Source organism: Epinephelus moara, chromosome 19 (assembly GCF_006386435.1).
Source record: "Epinephelus moara isolate mb chromosome 19, YSFRI_EMoa_1.0, whole genome shotgun sequence".
Lineage (NCBI taxonomy): Eukaryota > Metazoa > Chordata > Actinopteri > Perciformes > Serranidae > Epinephelus > Epinephelus moara.
This window is the reverse complement of record NC_065524.1, coordinates 25,773,189-25,798,238: the sequence shown is the minus strand read 5'-3', so window position 1 is coordinate 25,798,238 and position 25,050 is coordinate 25,773,189. Positions and strand designations below refer to the sequence as shown.

At 42.2% G+C, this 25,050-nt stretch overlaps 2 protein-coding genes across 2 annotated transcripts; one reads left to right on the top strand and one right to left on the bottom strand.

Moving 5' to 3' along the window:
* Positions 1 to 966: 966 nt before the first annotated feature.
* Positions 967 to 13,039, top strand: edrf1 (erythroid differentiation regulatory factor 1). The gene is made up of 25 exons (XM_050070440.1): positions 967 to 1,472; positions 1,598 to 1,806; positions 3,425 to 3,491; positions 3,574 to 3,699; positions 3,804 to 3,928; positions 4,043 to 4,181; positions 4,383 to 4,484; positions 4,583 to 4,704; positions 5,015 to 5,126; positions 5,331 to 5,478; positions 5,586 to 5,697; positions 6,127 to 6,238; positions 6,491 to 6,775; positions 6,886 to 6,957; positions 7,050 to 7,197; positions 7,391 to 7,582; positions 7,885 to 8,085; positions 8,305 to 8,523; positions 8,617 to 8,843; positions 8,992 to 9,150; positions 9,343 to 9,492; positions 9,732 to 9,885; positions 9,982 to 10,097; positions 10,230 to 10,402; positions 12,114 to 13,039. Exons 1-25 carry the CDS (start codon positions 1,371 to 1,373, stop codon positions 12,274 to 12,276), a joined length of 3,735 nt encoding a protein of 1,244 aa, XP_049926397.1. The 5' UTR covers positions 967 to 1,370; the 3' UTR covers positions 12,277 to 13,039.
* A 1,446-nt stretch (positions 13,040 to 14,485) lies between these two features.
* On the bottom strand, positions 14,486 to 22,610 carry dhx32b (DEAH (Asp-Glu-Ala-His) box polypeptide 32b). The gene is made up of 11 exons (XM_050070453.1): positions 22,167 to 22,610; positions 21,800 to 21,993; positions 20,846 to 21,221; positions 20,526 to 20,762; positions 19,577 to 19,670; positions 19,341 to 19,490; positions 18,252 to 18,443; positions 18,022 to 18,162; positions 17,262 to 17,452; positions 15,641 to 15,831; positions 14,486 to 15,082 (listed from the first exon to the last, which is right to left on the bottom strand). The coding sequence occupies exons 1-11, from the start codon at positions 22,446 to 22,448 to the stop codon at positions 14,908 to 14,910; spliced, it is 2,223 nt and encodes a 740-aa protein (XP_049926410.1). The 5' UTR covers positions 22,449 to 22,610; the 3' UTR covers positions 14,486 to 14,907.
* Positions 22,611 to 25,050: the final 2,440 nt, after the last annotated feature.

Here is a 25,050-nt window from a genome sequence, read left to right as displayed (position 1 = left end):
AGATTTTATTAAATCTATATTATATTATCTTTATGTACACAGAACATACAAACAAAACTTTCAAACGAAAAACTTTCTGCCACCTACTATTCTTAAGTGTTATTCTTTACTTTATGCTGCTAATATTTCCCAAGACAGCATGTTTTATGTCAAACTTAACTTAAAGACTATTTGTACATTTACATATAGCTATTTCTACATAAATAAAAGACACACCACTGAATGCAATGTAATATAATATGATATCAAATATTATAACAAAATAGAGCCATTGTGTAATATAAAGATAAACCACAGGGCATTAAAGTAATTAAATTAAAGCTGTAGGTTGGCACGACTAACTTTGTTAATTAAACTAAATTAAATTAAATTAGATTAAATTTAAATCAATTTAATTTAATTTAATTTCATTCAATCTAATCTAATCTAATCTAATCTAATCTAATTTAATTTAATTTAATTTAGTTTAATTTAATTTGATTTAATTTGACTTCATTTAATATTTAATACCAAATTTTTTTACAAATTAAAAAGCTTTGTAAAATAGTTTTGTAATAATGATTAAGAATTATGAATAAAAAAATAATTCGATTTTTGTTAAGCCTACCTTTTGGCTGCAAAATATGAAATATTAATATAAACATAACATTTAATTAAATGGTTAAAAACTAGAAAAACTAGTCGACATACTTTAAAACATGTGATTGAATTTCAAAATAAAATACAACGGGACAGAACAGAACGTGCTCAACTTTTCTACAACGAGGCTCTGACACATCTTAAAGTACTTCCGGTTCATATATTTTTCTAAATAAATCGCAAAAACTGAAATATATTCTTTATACATACGCTAATATTATGCCTTACAATGTGTTAATTTTTTACTAAAATTCTGAGTTATTCTTATGGTCGAATCAAGACATAAAAATGAATTTTGTAGTTTTTCTTACCGTTAAACCGGAAGTTATTACTGTACGCACTAACGTGTGCTCTGACAACAACAGACTGGCAGGCTGGTGATAGGAAGAGAAGCTGCAGGCATATTTAACAAGTCATGTAAGGGCTAGAAATTATTAAGGTTAACAAAACAACAACAGCCCGTCATGTGAGCGTCTAGCTTTAAATTAAATACCGTGTTGTATGACTACACTTCTTTTTTTTTTACATCTCTAGGAGCCAGCGTTGCTCTTTAAAAGGAGCTAGCCTGTCAAGCTAGCAAACTCGAGACAACTTTATTGACATAAGTGACGCGTCTCGCTGGTTATCTAGCTAATGTATAGGTTGTCCGTGAGTCGTCGAAGACATGGATAGGTTGTGTAATTGTTAAAAAAAATCGCCAGTTTGGTGTGTTGAACGGTCGCGTGTCCAGTATGAGCGCATCAGCTGGGGACAGAGAGCCTGCTGGGACCCCTCTGGATAATGCAAAGGAGGAAATCATTGGCCCTACCTGTTCAGGAGAGAACAGCAAACATGTAAGTAACCAGAAAGGTTTATATAGATGAAGGACCTCGATCTAAATCCAACGCCTACCTCTGTCAGTGATCCCTGGTCATGGTAACTTCCTTACAACATGATGTCTTACCTTGTTATCTTGAAGGACTCCGCAGTGTGCACAGGAAACAGTGAAATAAAGAGCCGGGCCGTGGTGAAGTACTCTGCTGCCCCACCTCCCACCAGTTATGCTCTGCTGCAGGAACAGACAGACCTGAAGCTGCCTCCTGCCAACTGGCTGAGAGAAAACCCCCAGCTGGGCAGCGCTGGCACCACTATATTAGGGTCCAGCAGCAAGAGCAAGCCTTTCTCCAGGTACATCATCATGAGAAATACTATTACTATAATTGATCTTTATCAATTTAGTGTGGAACTGTACTGGTTTCTGTAGAGATGTTTAGTTTTTGCTTAATAAAGGGAGTACGCTGTCTGAGTGTACTTTCCATAGTGGTGAGACAAAACACAAAACTGAAAGGAGTCCATAAGACCTCACATCACACACTAAGTGCTGCATTCACCAGTCTACAGACACGTTCTAGTGCAGTGGTTCCCAACTGGTGGTCGCAGGGTCATTCAGAGTGGACCGCAAGTGACTCTCGAACATGTCAAATTTGAAGTACAGTGAATTTCCAGCACAGAACTTTTATTTTGAAGTGCCATTTCCTGCTGTAGAGTGAGTGACTAATGGATAGCTACTTGACAGAGACAGCAAACTAGCTTGACGACATGGCCATACTTAGTATGATATGGTAAAGGTTAAATACATTAAACTGTGTGGACCTTGAACTAATGACTAAGGAGAAATCTGGACCCTGTTGCCGGACTAGTTGGGAACCACTGTTCTAGTATGTACAGTGGGGTTAAGTGGGATTCGTGTAGTCTTTCATTGCACTCATATTTTGTATTTATCATCAAGATGTTTTATTTTTCCTCTAACATCCTGCACCATTACAGTACAAAATGTACTTTTCACATGGTAGTCTGCAGGTAACAAAGAACACAAACAGTAAACAACAAAACTGAAAGCAAACACAGCAGCACAGCATGCCTCCTTTCTAAGGCTTTCTGATAGATCTGGTATCTATTGATCCCCACTGGTAATAAATCTGAGGAAGCTGCCCCACATGTCAGTGAATCTGGACTCTGATTCTTTCAGTTTGGCTAGTATGAACTCGTATGAGGCTGTAAAACTCATAAGATCAATTTAGTCCTTTCAGCAAGGTGTGCTTGTGTTTTTCCAGTTCCTTAGTATAATCTTGGCTGCATTAAGGAAACCTGCACGAGCTAACCTAAACAATGCCTTTATAAGTCCCGACTGTAGACCATATATGTCTCCAAGAGGGCAAAAAAAGTGGTGTGCTTGGCAAGGGCTGATCCAACTACTCCGTAATAGCCCCAACCACTTGTGTCCAAAATTGGAAAACAAGTGGATAGTCCCGCCTGAGATGGAGAAAAGAACCCATATAACTCTGACAATTCTGTCTTAGACACATTTTGTGTTTCTACCTCTCTTTTACATTTTAAAGTGGTTTGATTTTAACATTGTTGACAGCATGTTGGATACATCCAGCTAAAACTAATGCAGTCTAATACAACAGCCATGCAACAAATATGATGGCTGAAATGTTTAATTATTGTTGAAACTGTTTTAGTTGGGGGTATTAATTCAGAAGTTGGATTTAAACTCATGGTTATTTTGGAGTTTGTAGATTGTTATGCTGTTGCATTGTATTGCGCCACTGTATTTAAAACAGAATTATATAAAATACAGTGTAGACACCATAAATGAGAAGCAGTGGACAACTTGTCAGTGGGTAAATCACGGATACTGAGTCATCGGTAAATGCCTTAAATCATTAAGCATCCTCACCCTGATCCATGTCACCATCAGCAGACACTCTGTAGTGATTAAGCTCCTTTTCTTCTTTTGTAGTTTTGGGATGGCGTATGAATTCATCGATTGCATCGGGGATGATGTCGACGTGGTGTCAGACTCAGAGGTTTGTGGAGCTGTTCTAAACATTTCTGTCTTTGTTTTTCAAACATGCACCTGATGTTATCATTTTTTTCTGTCACATTCAGAACATCAAGAAGCTTCTGAAAATTCCCTACAGCAAGTCCCACGTCAGTATGGCCGTTCACCGCGTGGGGAGGACGCTGCTTTTGGATGAGCTGGACATTCAAGAGCTCTTCATGAGATCCTCTCAGGTACAGGAGGGCTCATTCGAGACTTTAAGTATAGTCCCTATGATAGTATGTTTTGTGTATGTGCTTTAAATCATTGTATTCTCCCTGCTATGTGTGTGTTGTAGACAGGAGATTGGACGTGGCTAAAAGATTTCTACCAGCGGCTAATAGATCAGAAGTGGCAGAGGAAAAAGAAGAGTAAAGAGCACTGGTATCAGAGAGCAATCCTGTCAAAGTTCCTCTACTACAGGTGAGCACTTGAACTTTAAAAATAAGTGTAGGGCTCATCATGGGAGGTTACATTTCATCTTAAGGTGCGTGTTCCTGGTTCTTATCCGACAACAACTGCTGTGTTTTCGTCCAGTATTAATGGTAATGGGGCTGCAGAGCCTGTACCAGACAACCCGGATGAAGGGGAGGAGGAGAATGAGACAGATGAGTTCAGTTCTTCGTGGCTCACCAGCACAGCATCTGATACAGAAGAATCAGACGCTCCCAAACAGGTACATTATCTTAGCTCTTGATTAGGAATCAGTCCTGTGTGAGGTAGCCATTCAAGACTTTCAGGATTTAGTGAGATTAAATGTGTTAGAAAATATTGTTTTTTGATTAGACTGGCCCTTGGTTGGCTGCTAAACTTATGTGAGTGAAGGTTTTGGTTTGCACTGCTTGCACTGACAGTATTGCCACCATTACATGTGCAGGAAAGTGTGTCAGTGGACAGCAAGTTTGCTCTGGGTCAGGTGACGTCTGTACCCAAAGAGCAAAACCTGCCTATGCTCTTCAACGAAGGGGAGAACAGTCAGGTGATACAACCTCTTACCCTTCCTTAATCGTATTCTTCCTACAGTCTAATGTCTAGTGTCTAATGTCTGTATACATTTTGATGTCACTTGTCTGACAGGGTTTAAGAAACGATTTTGTGCGAAACATCATGTGGACATTCGAGGATATCCACATGCTGGTCGGGTCCAACATGCCTATTTTCGGAGGTGGTCGCTATCCTGCCGTCAGTCTGAGACTCAGGTTGGAATTTCAAACCATTTGCTCTCATTAAGCATAAAAAATTAAAACTCATTTAGAGCGAAAATGACAATGTAATCATGTGATTTTAATGGCATTGTTGTTGCCTTCTGTTGGGGTCTTGTCTTAGATGTCTATGTCAGCAAGATAATGCAGATTAACACATGGCATTAATTTAGTTTATCTGACCTCAGAAGGTGAGCCACAAATGTAATTTTGGATGCTGCAGCCTCATCAGAATTACACAGTGGCTCCACTACATTATTCGTGTTTAATCTAACATCTGACCTTTAATTTTCTGACTGTTTTTCAGGGACAATAATAAGCCAATCAACATTCTGACAGGTATCGACTACTGGCTCGACAATCTGATGTGTAACGTCCCAGAGCTTGTCATGTGCTTTCACGTCAATGGCATTGTTCAGGTAAATTATTGTTTGTAAGTATTATTAATATCTGTTTGATGATTGCCATGGTTAATGTTCTCAGGAGGACATGATCTGTATTTTCTATAGAAGTTGTTTTAATGATAAAAAAAACTGTTCTGAAAATCACTCATCGCTCAGCCTTTTATTGAAAAGTGGGAGTAAAAGTTGTTGCTATTTTTGCCTGTATTGTTTTCTCTGCAGAAATATGAGATGATAAAAACAGAAGACATCCCTCACCTGGAGAACTCGACTTTCTCCACGAGGGTGGTGAAAGACATCGCCCAAAATATTCTCTCCTTCCTCAAGTCCAACTGCACCAAAGAGGGTCACACATACTGGCTTTTCAAAGGTGGGAGATAACTGAACAGGAAGTTTTTGTTTTTCCTGAAGTTTTGTGCCGTGCGCTGTGCACTTGTCTATTCTGATGTTGTCTAATGTGATTTCTTGACTCCACAGCTAGTGGGAGTGACATTGTGAAGCTTTATGATCTTACTACTCTGTGTGAGGAGGCGGAAGAGGAGAAGTGTCAGAATCCCTTCACTCTTCCTGTGGCTGTGTTGCTGTACAGGTAAGTCTCAGGAAAGACTCAGGATAGGAGCGTCTTTGTACTTTAGGATCACTGCAGTTGCGAAAACTTGGAAAATCAATAAGTTTGAGGGGCTGAAGTTCATGAGTAGATTTTGAAAAATGTCTTTCTGTCCAAAAAGAGCTTTTAGCATGTCACAGAAAGTTTATTTAATATTTTACCTATAATATGTATTTTATGATTTGGTTAAGCTGACCAGATCTTTAAATGTATAGTTGGACTTCAGTAAGTTTAAGTGCGTGTAGTAGGAAGCCTGAAGAGCCAAAATAAGTATGTAATATTACTGAAAATATGGCAAGTGATTAAATTGGTCATTTTAAACTCTTGCAAGTGAGTTATGCCTAAATAATTAACAGTAAAATGGTGAAAAACTGTAATGTGTTCTTGTCTATTTTCTGTTTTGTGGTGCAGAGTTGCCAGTAACTTGATGCTGAAGGCGAGGCAAAACAGAAAGCACTATGGCACAATCAGAACTCTGCTTTTAAACTGCGTCAAACTTCTGGATGAGGACAGGCACCCCCAGGTAAGCTTGGATTTAAAAAGATATTCCACCCTTACTTGAAAAGTTAAAATTAGACAGAAGTGGGACAGACTTGGACAGAGAGGAGATGATGTGTAACAAAAGTCCTGTACCAAATTAGTCATCAAAAGCAGTATTTTCAGTCTATATTTAGACAGCGGGGAAGCAGAAAGTGACTTTATGTGAGATTGCCAAAGTTTGGATTTGATTGAACCTGACTCCTCTCCTGATCTCCTCCATCACCTGTCTGCTCAGATCATCGCCTCTGCCCACTACATGCTGTCAGAGCTGTTCCAGCTCGACGAGCCTCTGGAAGAAGACGAAGGGGAGTCGCTCCGGGCCGGCGGCTCAGAGGACAGCTACAGCGACGAAGACAGGGAGGAAGAGGAGGAGGAGGAGGAGCTGAGCGAGGACAGCGACGACAATGGCTCCTACAGCTCTTGCTCCAGCCCACAGGATGATAGTAAAGCTGTGGCCGTGATCCGCTCCGTTGGGGAGCTGTCGGTCCCGGAGAAATACAAATCCACTCATCAGATCAGAGTGAGTGCTTCTTAAAACACACAGACCTGTGGGGACAGTGTGGAATACACAGATTAATATGTTGTATGAAACACCAAAGCATAATCTTCCATTTTCTTTCAACCATGCAGCCAAGTGGTGCTTTCCCTGTTTCTCAAGACAAGGAGGAGAGATGCAGACATGTCCTGAGCTACGTGCTAAAGGCGAGTGCATGATATTTATATTTAGCGTACATACAATGCTAATAATGTTATGTCACCTACTGTATTAGTAATTATGGTAATATACTACACAGGGGATGAAGGCAGTGGATGGCACCATCAAGAAGGAGAGTGACCTCCCAGCTGCAGACCCTAACACTCCCATTCCTCTTAAATATGAGGATAGAAGCGCAGCCGGAGCCTGCGCTGCTGAGCAAGGCATCTCTCTTCTTCTTGAAAGAGGTCAGTCTACAGTCCTTATTTCAAAGATATAACACCGCATAATAAAACAGGAAACAGGTCAGCATTATGACATACACCATGAGTCTCCGTCTATTAAGTTGCAAGTGTTTTTGCAAACGAAATACACACATTCTTCATCCCTCAAGCCTCCAAATGTCTTTCTGCTGGTTTTCAAACATGTGCGCGTCATCAGCGAGGCCACTGCAGGCGGACCAAAAGCATCCAACACGCTCTGGGATGATCCCCGGGTCATGGCAGCACCGCATGAAGCTGCAGCTCTTCCTCAAAGCCTCCAAGGCGTACTACGTCCTGTCTGATGCAGCCACGAACTTGCTGAAGTACGGACGAGCCCTGCGCTACATCAAGCTGTCTCTGCAGTGTTATGGTAAGGCTATTTATAAGACTGTAACTGACATTTTGCTTTGTTAAATGCTTACTTTTAAAATGTCTGCCCGTCTTAATTATTATAGTGTCATTTATTTAATGTATTAATTCAGTTAAAGTTGAATAAGAATTGAGTAATATAATTTAACATCCACTTTTGGCCATTTAGATATAATAATCAAATAAATAACCTTCATGCTGCTACTGTAACTACATTACTACATTTTATGAGGCAATATAATAACTCATTTAACATTTATTTCTCTTTCCCAATCCTGCTGCTTCTTCCATTGTTTCCTCCAGATGCCTATTGTTCAGTGAGCGGTACGCTGCACCCGCAGGTGCTGCAGTTTCACAGCCAGTGCCTGTCTCTGTGTGGGGACATCCAGCTGATGTTGGCCCAGAATGCCAAAAACAGAGCAGCTTACCTGGAGGAATACAGCTACCAGACCAAAGAAGACCAGGAGATCCTGCACAGCCTGCACAGAGAGAGCAGCTGTCAGGGTGAGTCGCTAAAGAGAGACAAATGTACAAATTTTAAAGCACACAGCTGCCGGCTTTCATGCTTGATATATTGAAATTAAGGATCTTAAAGGCCTGGTGTCTGCTTATCCTTTTCTGTTCCACTAACGCCAGTCACAATAAAATTCCAGCACTTGTTTTACCCAAAAACGTAATTTAATTTAACTCCACTTGTCATTGCCTTTTCTCTTTACCCACCAGCCTTCAACATGGCGACAGACCTGGCCATGGACCCGGAGTACCAGCTGTTTGTTAGCAGTAAGTGCTACGAGGCAGCGTATGAACTGCTCCTCTCAGAGGCTTGTAAAGATCACGCCTCGGATCAGCTCGCTCAGGTGCTCAAAAGGCTGGGAAACATCCGCAACGAGATGGGAGTGTACTATATGAACCAGGCTGCAGCCATGCAGACAGAGAAAGAAGGTACGTGGGATTAATAGACGACAGATGTAACTTTGAAAATTGTGTACAGAAAACAGTACTGTACCTAACTGGCCCCTCTCCTTCCTATTCTAGCCAAGAAGTCTGTGTCCGTAGCAGAGCAGGAGATGTGGAAAAAGAGCTTTGCCTTCTTTGAGAAAGGCATGAAGGATTTCGAAGCCATTGGGGACAGCACCAACACAGCCCTGCTGCTGTGTAACACTGGCAGGCTGATGAGAATTTGTGCTCAGGCCCACTGTGCCGTGTCTGCCGACCAGAACAGGGGGGAGTTCTCACCTGAAGAGGCTCTGTACTACAACAAGGTGTCATGCCAAATCCTTCATGTCTTGGAATGTAGTGGGAAATTACTTGTTCTTTTGCAATCTCTATTATTTTTATATCGATCTTACAACGTGCCGAGTCTCCCCAGGATTCTGTTAATAAATAATTTCATCTAATCTTTTATGTCAGGCCATAGACTATTACTTGCGGGCTATGAAGTCACTGGCAAGTCGAGAGAACCACCCAGCAGTGTGGGACAGTGTGAACTGGGAGCTGTCCACTACCTATTTCACCCTGGCTACACTTCTGCAGGACTACGCACCGCTGTCCAGGAAGGCCCAGGAGCAGGTGGGTTTGAACACATAGTAAACGGATATTATAAATTGGATATCGTACTTTATATCCTACAAAAGTTGGCTTCATACATTTAAGAAAATCTCAAGATCATTTATGATATGCACATTACATCCAAAAGGAGATCATGGTGACTATATGGGTGCATATTGAAAAAACCATCTATCCCTGTGTGTGTTTTCCCAGATTGAGCGGGAGGTGACTGAGGCAATGATGAAGTCCCTAAAATACTGCGACCTGCACACTGAGTCAGCTCGTCAGCCGCTCTACCAGTACAGAGCTGCCACCATCCACCACCGCCTGGCCTCCATGTACCACAGCTGTTTCCGCAACCAGGTGGGACACCATGTCAGATTATACAGATTATTTATTTTCTCAGTATTTGTTTGTTTTTGTGGTAATAATTCACATGTCTTAGCTGTCTATGCCAAAAATGTGTTATTTTCTGCAACAAAAAAAGGACTACACACTGACTAGAATAGAATCACTGGTGACGGGATGTCTGTGTTTCATACTTACAGCAGTATAACACACGCTGAAGGATGTCTGTGTTTCTGGCTCTAATTGTGTGACAGGTGGGGGATGAACACTTGAGGAAGCAGCATCGCAGCCTGGCAGAGCTTCACTACAGCAAGGCTGTCTGTTTATTCCTCAGCCTCAAAGACGCACCCTGTGAGCTGCTCCGCACGCTCCTGGAGAGGGTGGCCTTTGCTGAGTTCACCATGGCAGGTGTGTAACTGTTCTCAGTCATGTTTGGTTTAGTCAAGAGAACAGAAAGAGCGTTTCCATCCACAGCCTCTTAGACTCATTACTGTGTTTGCACAGGTCAGAGCAGCAGTGCGGCAAAGCTGAAGAGCCTCACCGGAGCGGTAGAAATCATGACAGAAACTCGCCACGCTTTCCAGCTGATTCATAAAGAGCTGCTGGAGGAGCAGATTCAGGTACATTTCAGAGCAGCAGATGGGAGTGCTCACTCATGCTGATGCATCTTTGCAAAGCTTTGTTTGGGTTGCCCTCTCTTGATCACACACTGTAACCTACAACATATTTTCCTTTCACTTCCTGTGCTGTAGTTGAGTCAGTCAGAAGCTGCTGAGTCGGCAGAGTCTCCTGAGGTGGCCCCTGCTCCGGCCTCGGGACTGAACCTTGAGGAAGTGATGAAGTTAATTGGCGTGTTTGAGCCCAGTTTCTCCTTCCTGCTGCTGCAACTGATCAAACTGATGACGACAATGAAAAGGAAACCAAGGTGAGCAAGAATTTAGAAATCTTATATGTTAAGCTATATAGGCATCTCAAAGGAATACTTTACCTGCAGAGTGACCACTCATATGTCAGTAAGGGTGCTTTCACACTTGCCGTTTGGTTCGGTTCATTAAAACTGAGGTTCGTTTGCCCTCGAAGTACGGTTCGTTTGGGCAGGTGTGAACACAGCATTCGCAACCAGCCGGAGACCTTCTTGAAGAGGTGGTCTCGGTCTGGTTACAAATAGGGCTACAACTAACGATTATTTTCATTGTCAACTAATCTGTCGGTTGTTTCTTCGATCAGTCGACTAATCATTTTATCGAAAAATGTGTTAAAATGTTGAAAAATATTGGTCTGCCTCTCCCAAACCCCAAAACTATGTCATCTGATGTCTTGTTTCGTACTCACGCCAAAGGGTTTTAGTTCATCGTCATGGGAGAGTGTGTAAAGCTGCCAATATCTGAACGTAAGAAGCTGCAATAAGAGTATTTTGGGGTACTTTTATAGTACTTTTCTATGAAAAAAGACTCAAACCGATTAGTCGACTACTAAAATAGTCACCGATTATTTTAATTGTCGATTAGTCATCAATTAGTCGACTAATCGTTGCAGGCCTAGTTACAAAAGAACTCTGGTGTGGTTCATTTGTGGTGAGAACGTGTTCCGACCTGGATCCGGACCAACTGCAGTCACATGACACATAGTTTGGGTTAAACATGAGCATGTTACAGTTCTGGAGGATTATTAATGTGCATCTCCTCCTGTACTGCCTTAATATGCACATTCAGCACATCCAATGCATCAAAACATTGTTTTCTAGTTGGAGCCGCGCCTCGTTTTCAAACTGTATGGTTTGACTAAAATGAACAATGACAGCAATATAGTCCACGATGAGCAGCGCTAAAATCAACCTGCGTAGTTGTCCCTCCATTGTGACATTAGAAAGTGTCACATTTATCTTGCAAGTGTACTCTTCTTCAATGTTTTGTTAACTTCCTGGATTTTTCCCACATGGAAATTCTGACCAATCAAGGAGCAGCTTTTTCGCACAAGACATTTGATCTGGTCCGCTTGTAAATGCTGCCGTGAGAACATGAACCATCTCTAGGCAATTACGCAACTTTGGAACAAAATTAGTTCCTGATTAGGACCAAAGCAAGACAACTCTAGGTCTGAAAGCACCCTTACTCACAGCATGTTACCTTTAGTTTGTGAAGAAAGCTTTGTTTTCCTTGCATGTCTTAATAGTGAACGGAAGGTCCAAAAAAGGCAAACATTCTCCGTGAGTTGAAGTCATCTGGGCACTGCGTTTAGGAACCGTAAAACTATATTAAAACATCAGTTTACAAACTCGCACACAACTTTTGCAGTATAATCCAAGTCTCATTTATCTAGTCGTGTGCTCAGTACTTACCAAAGACATGCATTTTTGGCTAAAACATTACAACATATACCACTTCCTTCTACAAGTAGTGTGCCTGAGTATGAGTGTGCATATGAGCTCTGTTTAGGTGTTTTGAATCATGACGTTTTAGTGAGAAGTGTTTCTGCACAGCTTTTGTGAGACTTTGTAAATAGATGTTGTTGTTGTTGTTGTTAAATGTGGGCCCCAGTGACTTAAATTCATGAAGAATGTTCACCTAGTATTCCTTTAATATCCTTCAGACTTTTTCAGTGGTCTCTTCTGACCAACTTATTTATGTCTATTACAGCAATAAGGACGAGGAGCTGTTGAAGACCTATAAGAATGTTTACTCCAAGCTGCTGCGAGCTGAGAAAAACGCACCTCTGCTTAACCGTGTGGAGCTCCACATAGAGCTCCTGCAGCAGCTTACTCCCAGAACAGGAAGTGACGACAAGGGTACGCATTCATGATGAAGACACAAACCACAGCAAGGAAGACGCTCAAGACCTTAACTCTTCTCCAAGCGCCACACTTGGGAAGATCCAACAATTGTCTTCTATAAAATGCTGTGACAGAACACAATGATTTATAGTCACCATTATGAACAGGCACATGCTCAGGCAACTCCGTCTTACCTGAATTACAGTTTTCAAAGCTAATTTCACCTCCTGCGCCTTTAAAAGCAACTCATCTTTTTCTAACATTTGCATCACAGGTTTTCAATTGTACATTTTTGTGAAAAGAGTTGTAAATTCTGAAGATATTATTTAACTTTCTTATTGCTTATGTGGTCATGGGTCACATGTAAAGCTCCGATCTGTAGGATGTGTTGTTGACTGTAAACATCACCCAGATTGCCTCATTTTTCTACAAACAAAAACATACGGCGTAAGATTTCACAGATGGTGTAATCGCATATAATACAGGGGCTTTAACAGAGAGAAATCATTTAGCACATGCTCACAAAAATTGATTCATTTGACTATAATTGGTGTTTTTGATATTCAATAATACCAATAATGCTGTGAATAAAATTAATTGAAGTTTGACTGATGGCTGACAAGTTTAATAATTCATCAAAAGTGTTACTTGCTTTCCAAAATGACAGTGTGCAATAGTTTGGCAACATTCAATGCAAACTCAGAGGCTCGTGTGTCCACACGGCTGTATGTACAAATGAGTTTATATCAGCATGGTTTGCTGTGACATGGAAATAAAAAGTTTTTAATTGTATGTGCCTTCTGTAGATGTTTTGTTACCCTCATGATATTGTATGTTTCTATATTTGTCACAAAATGCTAATGTGCTAATGCTAATGTGCTCTTGTGCTAGTAAGTAGTAGTATCACTGCGCAGTAGGAAGCGTGCACCTACTCATGGATGAGAGGCTCGTGCTCATGACAGCAGGAGATATAAACATTAATGGTGTCCTCCTTGGCTGAGCTGTGACGCTAGCTACCTCCTTGGTGCAAGGTAGCAGTAGAGCTAGCTTCCTTCTGCTTGTTGATTCTGTTGGCGGGTGTAGTTCGGTAGAAAGAAAATAGTTCCTACATAAGACTGCTCACAACAAGGTCTGTGGATTATCTTGAGTAACCGGGTCATGATTTCTGGGAAGAGACATTGCTGTTGAGTTTCTCAAATGTATTTGTCTGTGCCTTGAGCACCACAAGCCAAATGCCAACTAGCTCCATTATACTCAAGAGAAGGCAGACATGTCTACGGCCGATATCTCCAACACCCTGCAACTCACACCAAAACAATCTAGACTGATAAATATCACTACAGGTAAGAAGAAAAATATGTGCTTTTGATTTGGGGAGGAGTTGTACCTTTAACTTTCAGTTCAATTGTTCATTTGGATACCAAATATACATTATCCTCCTGAGACTCTGCGTCCTCGTTTGAAGGCATCACATTTTGGCTTTACTTGACCTTCTACTTCCTTCTACTTAACTTAGACCTGTTGTCCTCGTTCATGGACACTTTTCTGTGCCACCTAGTGGTAGTAAGAGCACAATACACTAATTCATGTAAAAACAAGATGGCAGCCATCTCTGTCAAGTCAGTCTGCAGCCAGTCCTGACACAAAAGTGGACAAGGTCCAAAACCTGATCACAGTTTATGGTTGGAACTTGTTTACTGATGATTAATAATGTTTGTAGTTTGATATAGCAACACATCTGACCAATTTTAGCGACAGTAATAAGCTAAGACACTGTATTCAGAAAGTACTGGTTTGAAGATGTTGGGACTTTATTGTCGTCTCGTTTGAGGACATTGGGACTTTATTTTCATTAACAATGTTTAGTTTTTTGTACTTATTAGGTCCTACTGATCCAAAACAGCTAGGAGAAATTAAAAGTGAATACCAAACAAAAGGTCGGCTCTCAGGAGGATATGATGTAACATATTGGACTATTATTTCCGTTGATTTATCCTGACATTTAAACATCTACTAAATGATCCTAAACCAGATTGTGCGCAGCTGGTTTGCCTTGAAAAGACAGTTTGTAAAAGATTTTAAGTGGGTCAGACGACACTGTACCCCGAGGGTTCTGGCACTGGTCCTTGCAGCACCATTCAGCCCGGGTCACTGAAGAGGGGACATGATGTTTTCAATGAAGTGTAAGTGAACTGGGTCACCCCACAGTTACTGAACTGTGTCCACACCAGATGGAGCTGCAGGTGGGCCCATACTGTCCCTATACCTCATTAATCAGGCTGGACCCTCAGTGCTGTGGGTGACTGACTGTTGGACAGTGACTGAAGGTAAACTGTGAAAAGGAGCCACAGAGTCGTTAAATATTTCAGCGGGTTGTGTGAACTGAAATTATAAACTTTGCGGAACTTTTAAGTATGAGAAAATCAGAAACCAGATTTTTCTGTTGAATAAGAACAAATATACATAACAGCAGTTATTGTTTTCATTTCATATATTAGTGCACTATTAAAACATAAATACAGAACATGATATTGTGACAGAAATATGGGGCACAGATGAAAGGAAATGACTCCTAAAAACATCAAATTATCCATAAAAAGACAATGTGCTTCTGTGCAATATAGTGCAATAAATTCTACTGGGAACAGTGGGTTAGTCGGTCACTGTATGACACAGCGGTCAGAGGTCTGGTCCTCCTGTGGTTCCACTTGGGAGGCTTGAGGTTTCGCTTCTTGGCATCGAGGAGCTCCGTGGTTCAAAATGTTTTGGAGGATGTCTTTGCTCTCACTAGGCGGCAGATTGTAGAAGAAATACTGTGGTGCCATCTGAATGAACCTGGTAGGAGAGAGGACAGCGTTGTCGATAAAAACAAGAACTAATCTTTTCAATTTGTGTTGGCTTTGAATGACTTCCACTTACGCTGAATAGATGAGTTACAGATACTTATATTTCCCCTTTTATTATTTGAACAGCAATGAACGGATCGACACATTTTAAGAACCTAAGAGAGCATGACAAAGGCTGCAGAGCTTTCTCCTCCTCCATTAAACCACAGCTCCACTTTCCCAGGAATCTGTGCTATCCATAATCCCCTTTCCAACCAGCTGATACTTGAGAACAGGATTAGGATACCTCCCCTCACAACCAGCATGACTAGTCCCTGCTGAACTGAGGTTTTACATCTGGACCAGACGGGAAAGGGAATGTGTCCGTCTGATTACATTTAAGCTTCTTTAAATGTGCAGATAAGACGGGTGGTCTGCTGGGTTCTTTTAAAGCAACAAGAGACTGCAGTCTAGTTAAGACTGAACATATTCAGTTATGTGACTGTTAAACAAGTGCACAGTTTAAAATATCCAAAGAACAAAATGTTAAAACAAAGCTGAGACTTACTCCTCCGGTGTTATGTGGGTTGTGGTGCGGAGGCAGTTGTCCTCGGAGAAGGAGTGCTCGTGGAACAGCACCCACTCAGGCAGGCCCAGCTTGGGGCTCTTGGCTCCGTAGCCAGACAGAGGATGGATCTGTGCCACGTGCTTATGGGTCAGGATGAAGTAGTTCCCTGATCCATCCACGTCCCGCGCCACCTGAGGGAAATCATAGCCAGGCACAGCCCGATGGATTTCCACAGAGAGACGGGAGTTACTATACTGATATAGGATATACTGTGTATACTGATTTTACCTTGAATAGTGCACATAAAAAAAATCCAACACATAAAAGATGACAAGAAAAGGCAACTTCTCTCATAACTTGCAGCTGAAACATTTCAGACTTTGTGGTTTGCCTCTTTTTTGTTGCTGTTTTGCATCTCTTTGTTGTCATTATGCATCTTTTTGTGGTTTTATGTCTCTCATTTCCTGTTTCTTTGCATCTTTTGGTGTTCATTTTGAGTCTCTTTTAGGCCTGTATATGTTGTAATAATCAGAGTGACATTTTGCAGATGAAGGCCAGAGGGGGCCCTGACACATTGGGCTCCTGGGCCTGTGCCTGGTCGGCCCATTCAGTAATCCATCCATGATTTCAAGGAGTTAAAATACTGAAACAGTTGAAGTTTTAGTGGCAGTCAAAATACAAAATACTGAGAGAAGCTGAACTGTGGAAGTGTAAGCTGGTATAAGTGTAAGAACATGTCTCTTGAGATGTAAGAAAGCTGTTGGATAAAACTATGCATGAACAGTGGAAGTTGTGGAAGTTATAATAGCTGAAGAAGGTTTTAGATGTTCAGATGCTAAGGCCTGAGACCTGAAAGGGCATTGTAGTGGCTGTTTGAACATACCAAAGTTCCTAGGCCATTTAGTTTGTGAGGTGTCTCGGTTTTGTCTCATGTTTTGTCCCTTCCAAAGTTACATCTTGTACGGTCCACTACCAACTTGATGTCCTATTTCTGTATATTCTCACATATTATCCACTATTATACTTAAACACTGCGTAACATTAAAATTTATTACGATCCAAATCAACAAACACTGATGATTTTACTTGTTATGTCTGTCAAATTTAAGATTTTTTTGTTTTTGGCTTTATGCCTTTATTTGATAGGACAGTGTTAGTGTGAAGGGGGGAAACAGAGGATGGCATGCAGCAAAGGGGTTCCAGGCTGAAATCAAACCTGCAGCCGCTGCAGCAAGGACACTGCCTTTCTACATGGGACGCCTGCTCGACCCACTGAGTTACTAGGCGCCCCGTATTTGTCAATTTTAATAATGAATATTAATCATAAAAAGGAACATAACTGCTTCTCCATACTGTCGGTCACTTAAATTACTAAATGAACAGAAGTGCTTTAATATTTCAATAAGCCCATATTATGTGATGATTAATAGAATAAACACATGATTAGAGCACACTCCACATTGCTGCATTAGTTCCACTTAAAGGACTTCAATGGCCTTTTAGAGTCTTCAGGAGGACTCTGGGTGTTTGATGTGAGCTGAAATGTTTTAAGCTGTCGAAGCTGATCTAATAAATTATTTTAGTTTTTGTTGAGTGTTATAATAAAGTTGTGTTTTCTGACCTGCATGAAGAACCCTGCCAGCAGGGCTCTCTTAATGTTCAGGGTGTTCCTTCGGGAACCAAAGGCGGGCAGCGAGATGGGCAGCTCGATCCTCTTCAGGGTGTCGGTGAGCTCAGCGCGAAGAGCGTCAGCCATCAGCAGAGCAGCGTGGCTCAGGTAGAAATCCTGACACCACTTCTCTTCATTACAGTCTAACAAGTGGAGAAGACAGAGACACAGAGGGGATTTAAGGAAGGCGCAAACATTGATGAAGACATACAGATGGGACAATAATCAATACAATTATATGTGTCTCATAAAGCAAATATTGACCCCAAAAACTGTCATGGACGTACTTTCGTCATATTTTTTTTAGCTTCTTGTAATGATTAAAAAAAGTATTCTTTTTTTAGTTTGTGATTATTGTAAATATGGCTTTCTCACATCTGTGTGAGTAAGTGTGTCTATGTGTGTGTGTGTATGTGTACTTGTACATGCTACACAGTGAGGACCAAAAAAACATATTTTAGCAACAGAGTGAGGACATTTTTGCAAAGTGAGGACATTTTGGTCAGTCCTCACTTTTTCAAGGGCCTGTTTGAGAGTTAAGACTTGGTTTTAGGGTTCAGGTTAGAATTAGGTTTAGGTCAGGGTTAGGCATTTAGTTGTGATGGTTAAGGTTTGGATACAGGGCAAGGGAATGCAATGTATAAATGAGGGTCCTCACAAAGACAGAATTACAAGAATATGTGTGTATGTGTGTGTGTGTGTGTAAACTCACATGGATCCTGCTGGCACTGTTTAAATGCCTTGTAGATATTGATCAGGGTGAAGTGGTCTCCCTCTGGGTGCTGGAACTTCATGTGGCACTGGGTTGCCTCTGGCCTCAGGTCGGCAGAGGGAACTGTGAAGCAAGTTGGTGCTAAAAAACATCCACAAGACAAATGTGATTATTAGAACATACTGCTTACTAATATATTTTTGCTCAAATGGCAGCCCAGCACATTTTACCTGTTAGCATGGCAGCGATGATGACCACCTCGTTGACACAGTCGAACTCACAGGAAGCGAGTACAGTTTTGGCCATTTGCGGCTCCAAGGGGAACTCAGACATGATGATGCCCATCTCAGACAGGTTGCCATCATTATCCAGAGCTGCAAGGTAGTCTAGCTCCTCCAAAGCCTGCATTAGGCCTCCAGGATCTGGGTTAGAGAGGTTTTTTAGATTATACATTGTTTTTTGCAAAATTAAACCTTGGTTAAAGTGAGAACCAAATCCTGCAGAGAACCAGTACACGTCTTTATTACTGTCTAGTATTTAAACCAGGAGATTATTAATTACATACTAATACACTTTGATTTAAACGGTTATGGATTATATTTGCAGTTTTAATACTGTCTAAACTGTAATCCAAAGTGGTGGTGACCCACTGGGGCAATCCCCCTGCAGTATACTGGCACCCTGGTGGGCACGCTCAGAGCAAAAAGGCAGCAGAAGATTAGGATTTTATAATCCTTACCAACATCTGCCATGCATCACTATGCAAAATGAAAAGTCTGTCATGGTACAAATGAGATTTTCTATTCTGTCTTTGCAACAAACATGTTGTTCCATCAACATCACGGTGAAACAAAGAGACGTGGACACAGAGATAGAGACGGAGCAAGAGGTAGGAATTTAATCCACCTTAGATGCTCTCTGTTATCATCTACACTCCCACAGACCAACACTGTGTTTATGCTCTAATCAACTAATGGGAGGCTCAGTGTGTGAGTGTGTGTGTGTGTGTGTGTGTGTGTGTGTGTGTTAGTGGGGGTGAATAAATCCGGGGGAACAAAAGCACACGGAAGCAGGTCAGCTCTAAAAGGATGCTCGCAGAACAGGAGCTGTCAGTTCAGCTGAGGCACGGCTCACTGCCTTCCAATACAAAAAAAAAAAAAAAAACTTGCCGTCTGTCGGAACAAAAGGGAACGGACTGACTGAACCCAAAAATCATCTCATTATCACTGAGGATGATGTGAAATTCAGTCGAACACCAGGGGCCCAGACAATACAAACGGCCGTGAAAACATTCCCTGTTTACTTTATGTAAATCTCACCAGGCCTGTCGATGAAGTCACAGTGACCCAGCCCAGCGATCTCCATCCTCTTCAGGAAGAGCACAGTGGACGTGATGTCGGACTCCACAACATGTGGACGTATCTCTGTAGGAAGCTGTCTGTCCTCTGGGTACAGACAGAAACACTTGCCTAAAGGACAGAAAGATCATTTTCAAATTTTCAGATAGGACAGCAGGGTTACACCAAAAGAGTTTTGTAAAAGATTAACTTCTCACCTGTTGGACCTGCCAGCTGTTTGCGACTCTTTGCTTGACCCGTGCTGATTGGCTGAATGATGACTGAGTTTGTTCTGATCCTGGGGTTGTAAACCTGCAACAGCACCACAGTGTTTAGATCCTGATTATATACAGTGGTTGAATGTATTTGAGAACATTTAGTCAAGTACTTATTACCCCAGCTACACAACATTTAAGGGTATAGGATTTGTTTCAACATTGGGAGGACTTACATGAAATGTGCCGTTGGATACCTCTGCAAGAAAATTTGGTGCATCAAATACTTAATTTCCTGCTTTCTGGGGAATTTTAATGCACAAATTGTTCGTTTTCTGCACCAATTAAGGTAAAAAAGTCTGTAACCTTTTAACGTACAACAATAAATCAAGATTCAGGCGCGGCACAAGATTTGTGTAAATGTTACATTAAATGTCATAATATAAAATCAATGGTGGGAGAAGTATTCAGATACTTTGTCCATTTTCAATCGCTTATGCGAAGCCAGGTCGCAGGGGCAGCAGGCTGAGAAAATGATTCCAGATATTTCTCTCAACAGCAACGCTTTCCATCTCCTCCTGGGGGACCCCAAGGTGTTCTCAGGTCAGACGAGATATGTAATCTCTCCAGCGTGTTCTGGGTCTGCCCCGGGGCATCTTACTGGTGGGACGTGCCTGGAACACCTCTAATAGGAGGTGCCCAGGAGGCATCCTGATCAGATGCCCGAACCACCTCAACTGACCCCTTTCGACGCAAAGGAGCAGCAGCTCTACTCCAAGCTCCCTCCGGATGTCCAAGCTCCTCACCCTATCTCTGAGGAAACTCATTTCGGCCACTTGTATCCACTCATTCTTTCGGTCATTACCCATAGCTCATGACCAAAGGTGAGGGTTGGGACATAGATGGACCAGTAAATCGAAAGCTTTACTGAAACAAATCAGGACTAACTTACATATCTTTTCTCCAGCCCAGCATCAATGACAAAGCTTATTGAGCTAGCAGCCCAGAAGAAGTCCTCGTTGGGGCTGGATGTGAGGTAGACTCTGCGGTTCTGGCCTGTCTCTTCCTCCCCCAGGACTGGTAGATTCCCAGGTTGGCCAGGGTGCACAGCAATAGGCAGGAGCTCACCCAGATCAGGGGATAAGCTGTGCGCCTCATGACACAGGATGTCATGGGCCAGGTCTATCTCCTGGTGGATAGCAAACAAAGAAGAAAGTCAGAGGAAGACATATATTCAGACAGCTGATTCAATCATGCATTGCTGCTTTTTACCTGCGTCGTCACCAGAAACACAACCACATCTCCTTCCTCTTCAGAGTGGTGGATCTCCAGCACCAGGCGGAGAGCTGAACAGAAGTAGCTGTCGCCTGTGCTGCTGTGCACCACCTCCCCTGCACCTGGGCTCTCCAGGCGTATCAGTGGCGCCGCTGACCCGGTGAAGTGGGCCAGCTGCTTTGGGCTGGGTTCAACAGCTGTAAGGAGGACCACGTGGAGCTCCGGCCTCTGCAGGGCAATGTCCTTCAGCAGACCCTGGAGTACATCAGTGGCTACAGTCCTCTGGTGGGCCTGGTCCACGACTACCACACCGTAGCGCTCGAGCAAAGGGTCTGACATCATCTCTCTCAGGAGCATGTCATCTGTGCAGTACCTATGGTGGGCAATAAAATGATAGTTGACATTAGAAGGGAGCAAATGCATGCACAGAGGCACTTGACGCACACTGTATTCAAATTCATAATAGCCTGAAATAAATCCTCAGCCTTCTTTATTCCAAAGCCCCTAGGCTGAAAGAGAGGAACCTCAGAATGGCATCTTAATGAAAGGCACTTTGTCTACACTTCAGCTTTTCCCCTATTAGAGTAATTTACTCTGATAATTAGTCTGAGGAGGGGATCCTTTCGTTCTTGCCGGCTGCCTGTTTATCTGATCTTTCTCCCCTCAGTGTGCAGAGTTTCTTTGTTCGCCAGCTGACTTATGAGGGACCCACATGAGGGAGTGTGACATATGGGCAGACAGGGAGCCGGGGCAGCTGTGGAGGAGCCCCTGAAAAGAGCCCCCTTAGTCCTTTTGTTCACTTCTCTCTTGTGAATAAGAAAAGGCGGGGTGATTTAGCAGTGTGTGTCGTGAGTGTGCTTTATTGGAACCCGGCAAAAGGAGGGAAGGAATCAGATAGAGGAACACTAAATACATCTGGGTTTAAAAGTTAGAAATGCTGCTATAGCATACCTGAGGACTGTGTCATTATTGGAACATGTTTCCAAAGGGATGCTGTACCCAACTTCATGACCAATGTTGACGTCCATCTCGTCGGCCACTCTTAAGGCAAGATCTACTGCCTGCTGTGCGTGAATCTGCGTGCAAACCACCATGCCGTGCTGGAACTGGACTGACAGGCAGAATTCAGCACACCACTGGGGAATCTGTTTCAAAATAAGAGTGAGATAAGTTGTCTACATCACAGATGCTCCCCCACTATAAGTTGATCATCAGAGGGTTTGAATATCTCCCTGTACCAAAGTTGTTGCATGACTGAAATGTGCAATATCCTCCATGGAAGTTCAATCTGAAGTGTCAAATGCCTTATGGTACTCACTTGAGAACTTCTCCCAGTTTTGGCAGAGCCACTGACAATGACAAACCGTCCTTTGGCCAAAGTGTCCATGAATTCACACTTTGCTTTCCACACTGGCAGCTCTTTCCTTTCTCTCAGCAATTTGTAAAACCTGGAGGAATAAGGCAGTCCATCAAACTGATTAAGCTCCAAAATGTCATCATACTCTTTGTCTCCTTGACTCAAAGCTTCTGTGTCTGAACAACAGGGCGATTTGCCCTCAAAACAGTCCTCTCCAGTTAAACTGGTAACGTCCTGCTCCATTGCAAGTGAGCTCCCAGTCCGTCCACTTAAGACTTCATTTGCAGATCCAAAGAGAAGAAGTTTGGAAATCTCCGGCTCTCAGTAAACTGTTGGACAGCGCACAGACCGCCTCTGCAAGTGAAGCCAAATGAAAGGCTCACTAGGCGGCCAGCCCAGTGTTGTCATGTGGCGACTAATCCCATAGAAGTGCGGTCATCAGCAGATGACACACACACACACACACACACACACACACTGGTGTGAGAACAGAGATAGATGGGCAGAGACTCAGAGGGATCTGATGTTTTTACAATGAGAACTGGCTCACACGCAAAGGCCACAAGCTGTAGATGAAGTGAAATGCATTTATTTATCAACTGTGGTTTAATTTCGTAATTACGAAATTAATTATCGCAGTGGTTAACACACTGAGATAATTTATTTCTACACCCAAGAACAAATGATTGTGCCAGAAAATGAAGACCTGTAAAACTAAGAGGTTAGCACAAAGTCTGCTCTGCTTCAGCCTCCACAGTGCAGCTACACTTACAGAACCCTGCAGTTTTCCATTAGTAGAATCATTGCTAAGAAAATTGAAATTAATGGAAGATGCAAGCAGCAATTAATGTGCCCTCCCACCTTCCTGCACATTGGGGTTACTGGCGGGAAGCTGGTTGGCATGTCTTCTGAGTTTTTGAGTACAGAAAGGGCATCAAAAAGTGAGTGGGTGGCGCTGTAGAGCCAGCGTTCCACAACCATGCCCATTTAAACCACCAACTCAAAATAATTACTTGATCAAACAACCCTAAATCCTGACCCCTTACTCTAACCCTGTAACCCTAACCCATACTCACGGGTGCAAAGCTTTGTGAAATTTTGTGCACTATAAAGTCCTTCAACATGTTTGTAAAATGAAAATGAATGCAAGATATCCAAAATGGCTGACTTCCTTTTGGGGAAAAAAATAAATAAATCATAAGCTCTTGATGATGAGAGCTATGATCCACTCAAATTTCATGATCGTCAAAGCAACTTTATCCAAACCCAGATGTGCGTTTGGGGGTGCTATGGAGCCCGCTGGCCGCACCCAGTCGGCCCCATGCGGTTAGTACATGAGCTGAAAAATGGGCCCCATTTGGGATTGTCCAAGGGTTCAGTAATGGCCCCATGCTAGTTACCCAAAAGAGTGGGTTTTCTCAAGTGGGCCCCAAGTGGGTTGTGCTATGGCTACCTGGGTACCACATGGGTTTGGGCCCAAAATGAGCATCTTATATTGGGCTCACTTGAGTAAAACCACTCATGTGGGCAGCTGGCATGGCCCCATTATGGAACCCTTGGACAATCCCATATAGGGCCCATTTTTCAGCTCATTTACCACCCACATGGGCCCCACATACAAATGTTGGATGGAACCCACACCCAGTTTTTGTCGGTTCTGATATGTGTGTGCCAATTTTCGTGAGTTTTCAAGCATCCTAAGCAATTCACAAAAGGTGAAAAAAAAGTATCTCTACAAAAACAATGGGTTCCTTGCACTTTTAGTGCTTGTGCCCCAAAAATGTCATTCGGGGAAAAAAAACCCCGCAGGTGTACTTATACTTCCGATGAGACTGTTCGACAAAATATTGAACAATTCCTTCCGACTAACAAAAATTGAGAAATTTGGAAAGTGTGTTTAGCGCCCACCAGTGGCTGATAACTGGCACTGTTCAAACTAAAAACACTGTTACAGTTTCTTTTAAAACATTTTTTTCAGTTAAAGTTAACTTTGTTTTTTCACAACCCAACAGTCATACAGTGACATATAAAACAACCCAGTTCTCCATGATTTTAATTATGATGCTAAAATGTTACTTTTGCTAAATATATATATATATATAATTGGCTGCTGTTTCGTTTTTGTTAACCTAAATCAATCTGTGACTGTTTTTAGTTGATAACAAACATTGATAAACTAGTTCCTGTGCTTTGCCAGGTCTTTATATGTCTGTGGACAGATTTTTGTCAACACCATAACATCGCAGCAGTGCAACATGTAGTTTTGAAACTTTACAGGTGTGTAGTTGAGATCAAAATGAAAGCCCAGTGGGTGTGGTCCCAGCAAGGGGGGCAGATGTAGGGGGTAAAATCTCGATTTTACGCTCCTGGCCGATGTTCACTTTAAGTCATGGATCTCTGTTTTGCAGCTGGAGTGATCCCACTGCAAGGTGGTCTGTATTCATTATTCTCCTTTTGGTTCCTTCACTCTTGATGCCAGTTTGGAGGTCAAGGGTTGTCCTGTTTTTGTATTCCTCCCCAGTAATGGTTGACAAGTGTTTGGAGGAAGCAGGTCCTTAATCAGATCAAGGGCGACTTCACCCTGTGGCTTGAAGGAGCACATCAAGGCAAGATAACAAGATAAACTGGAGTGAAGAGATGCACTTCAGTTGTTGTAATGACCAGAGTTGTCTGGCAGGTGGCAGTGTTGAACAACCATGATCAGCCTGCTGTGTTAGGACAGCAGAGCAGACCCTCATAAGAGAATGGCCTAACACCTTAATAGGAAGCACACATACTTAGTATTATTTTTTACACACACTTATTTTTGTAATTTTAATACACTGAGAATTTGTTTGCTTATTTG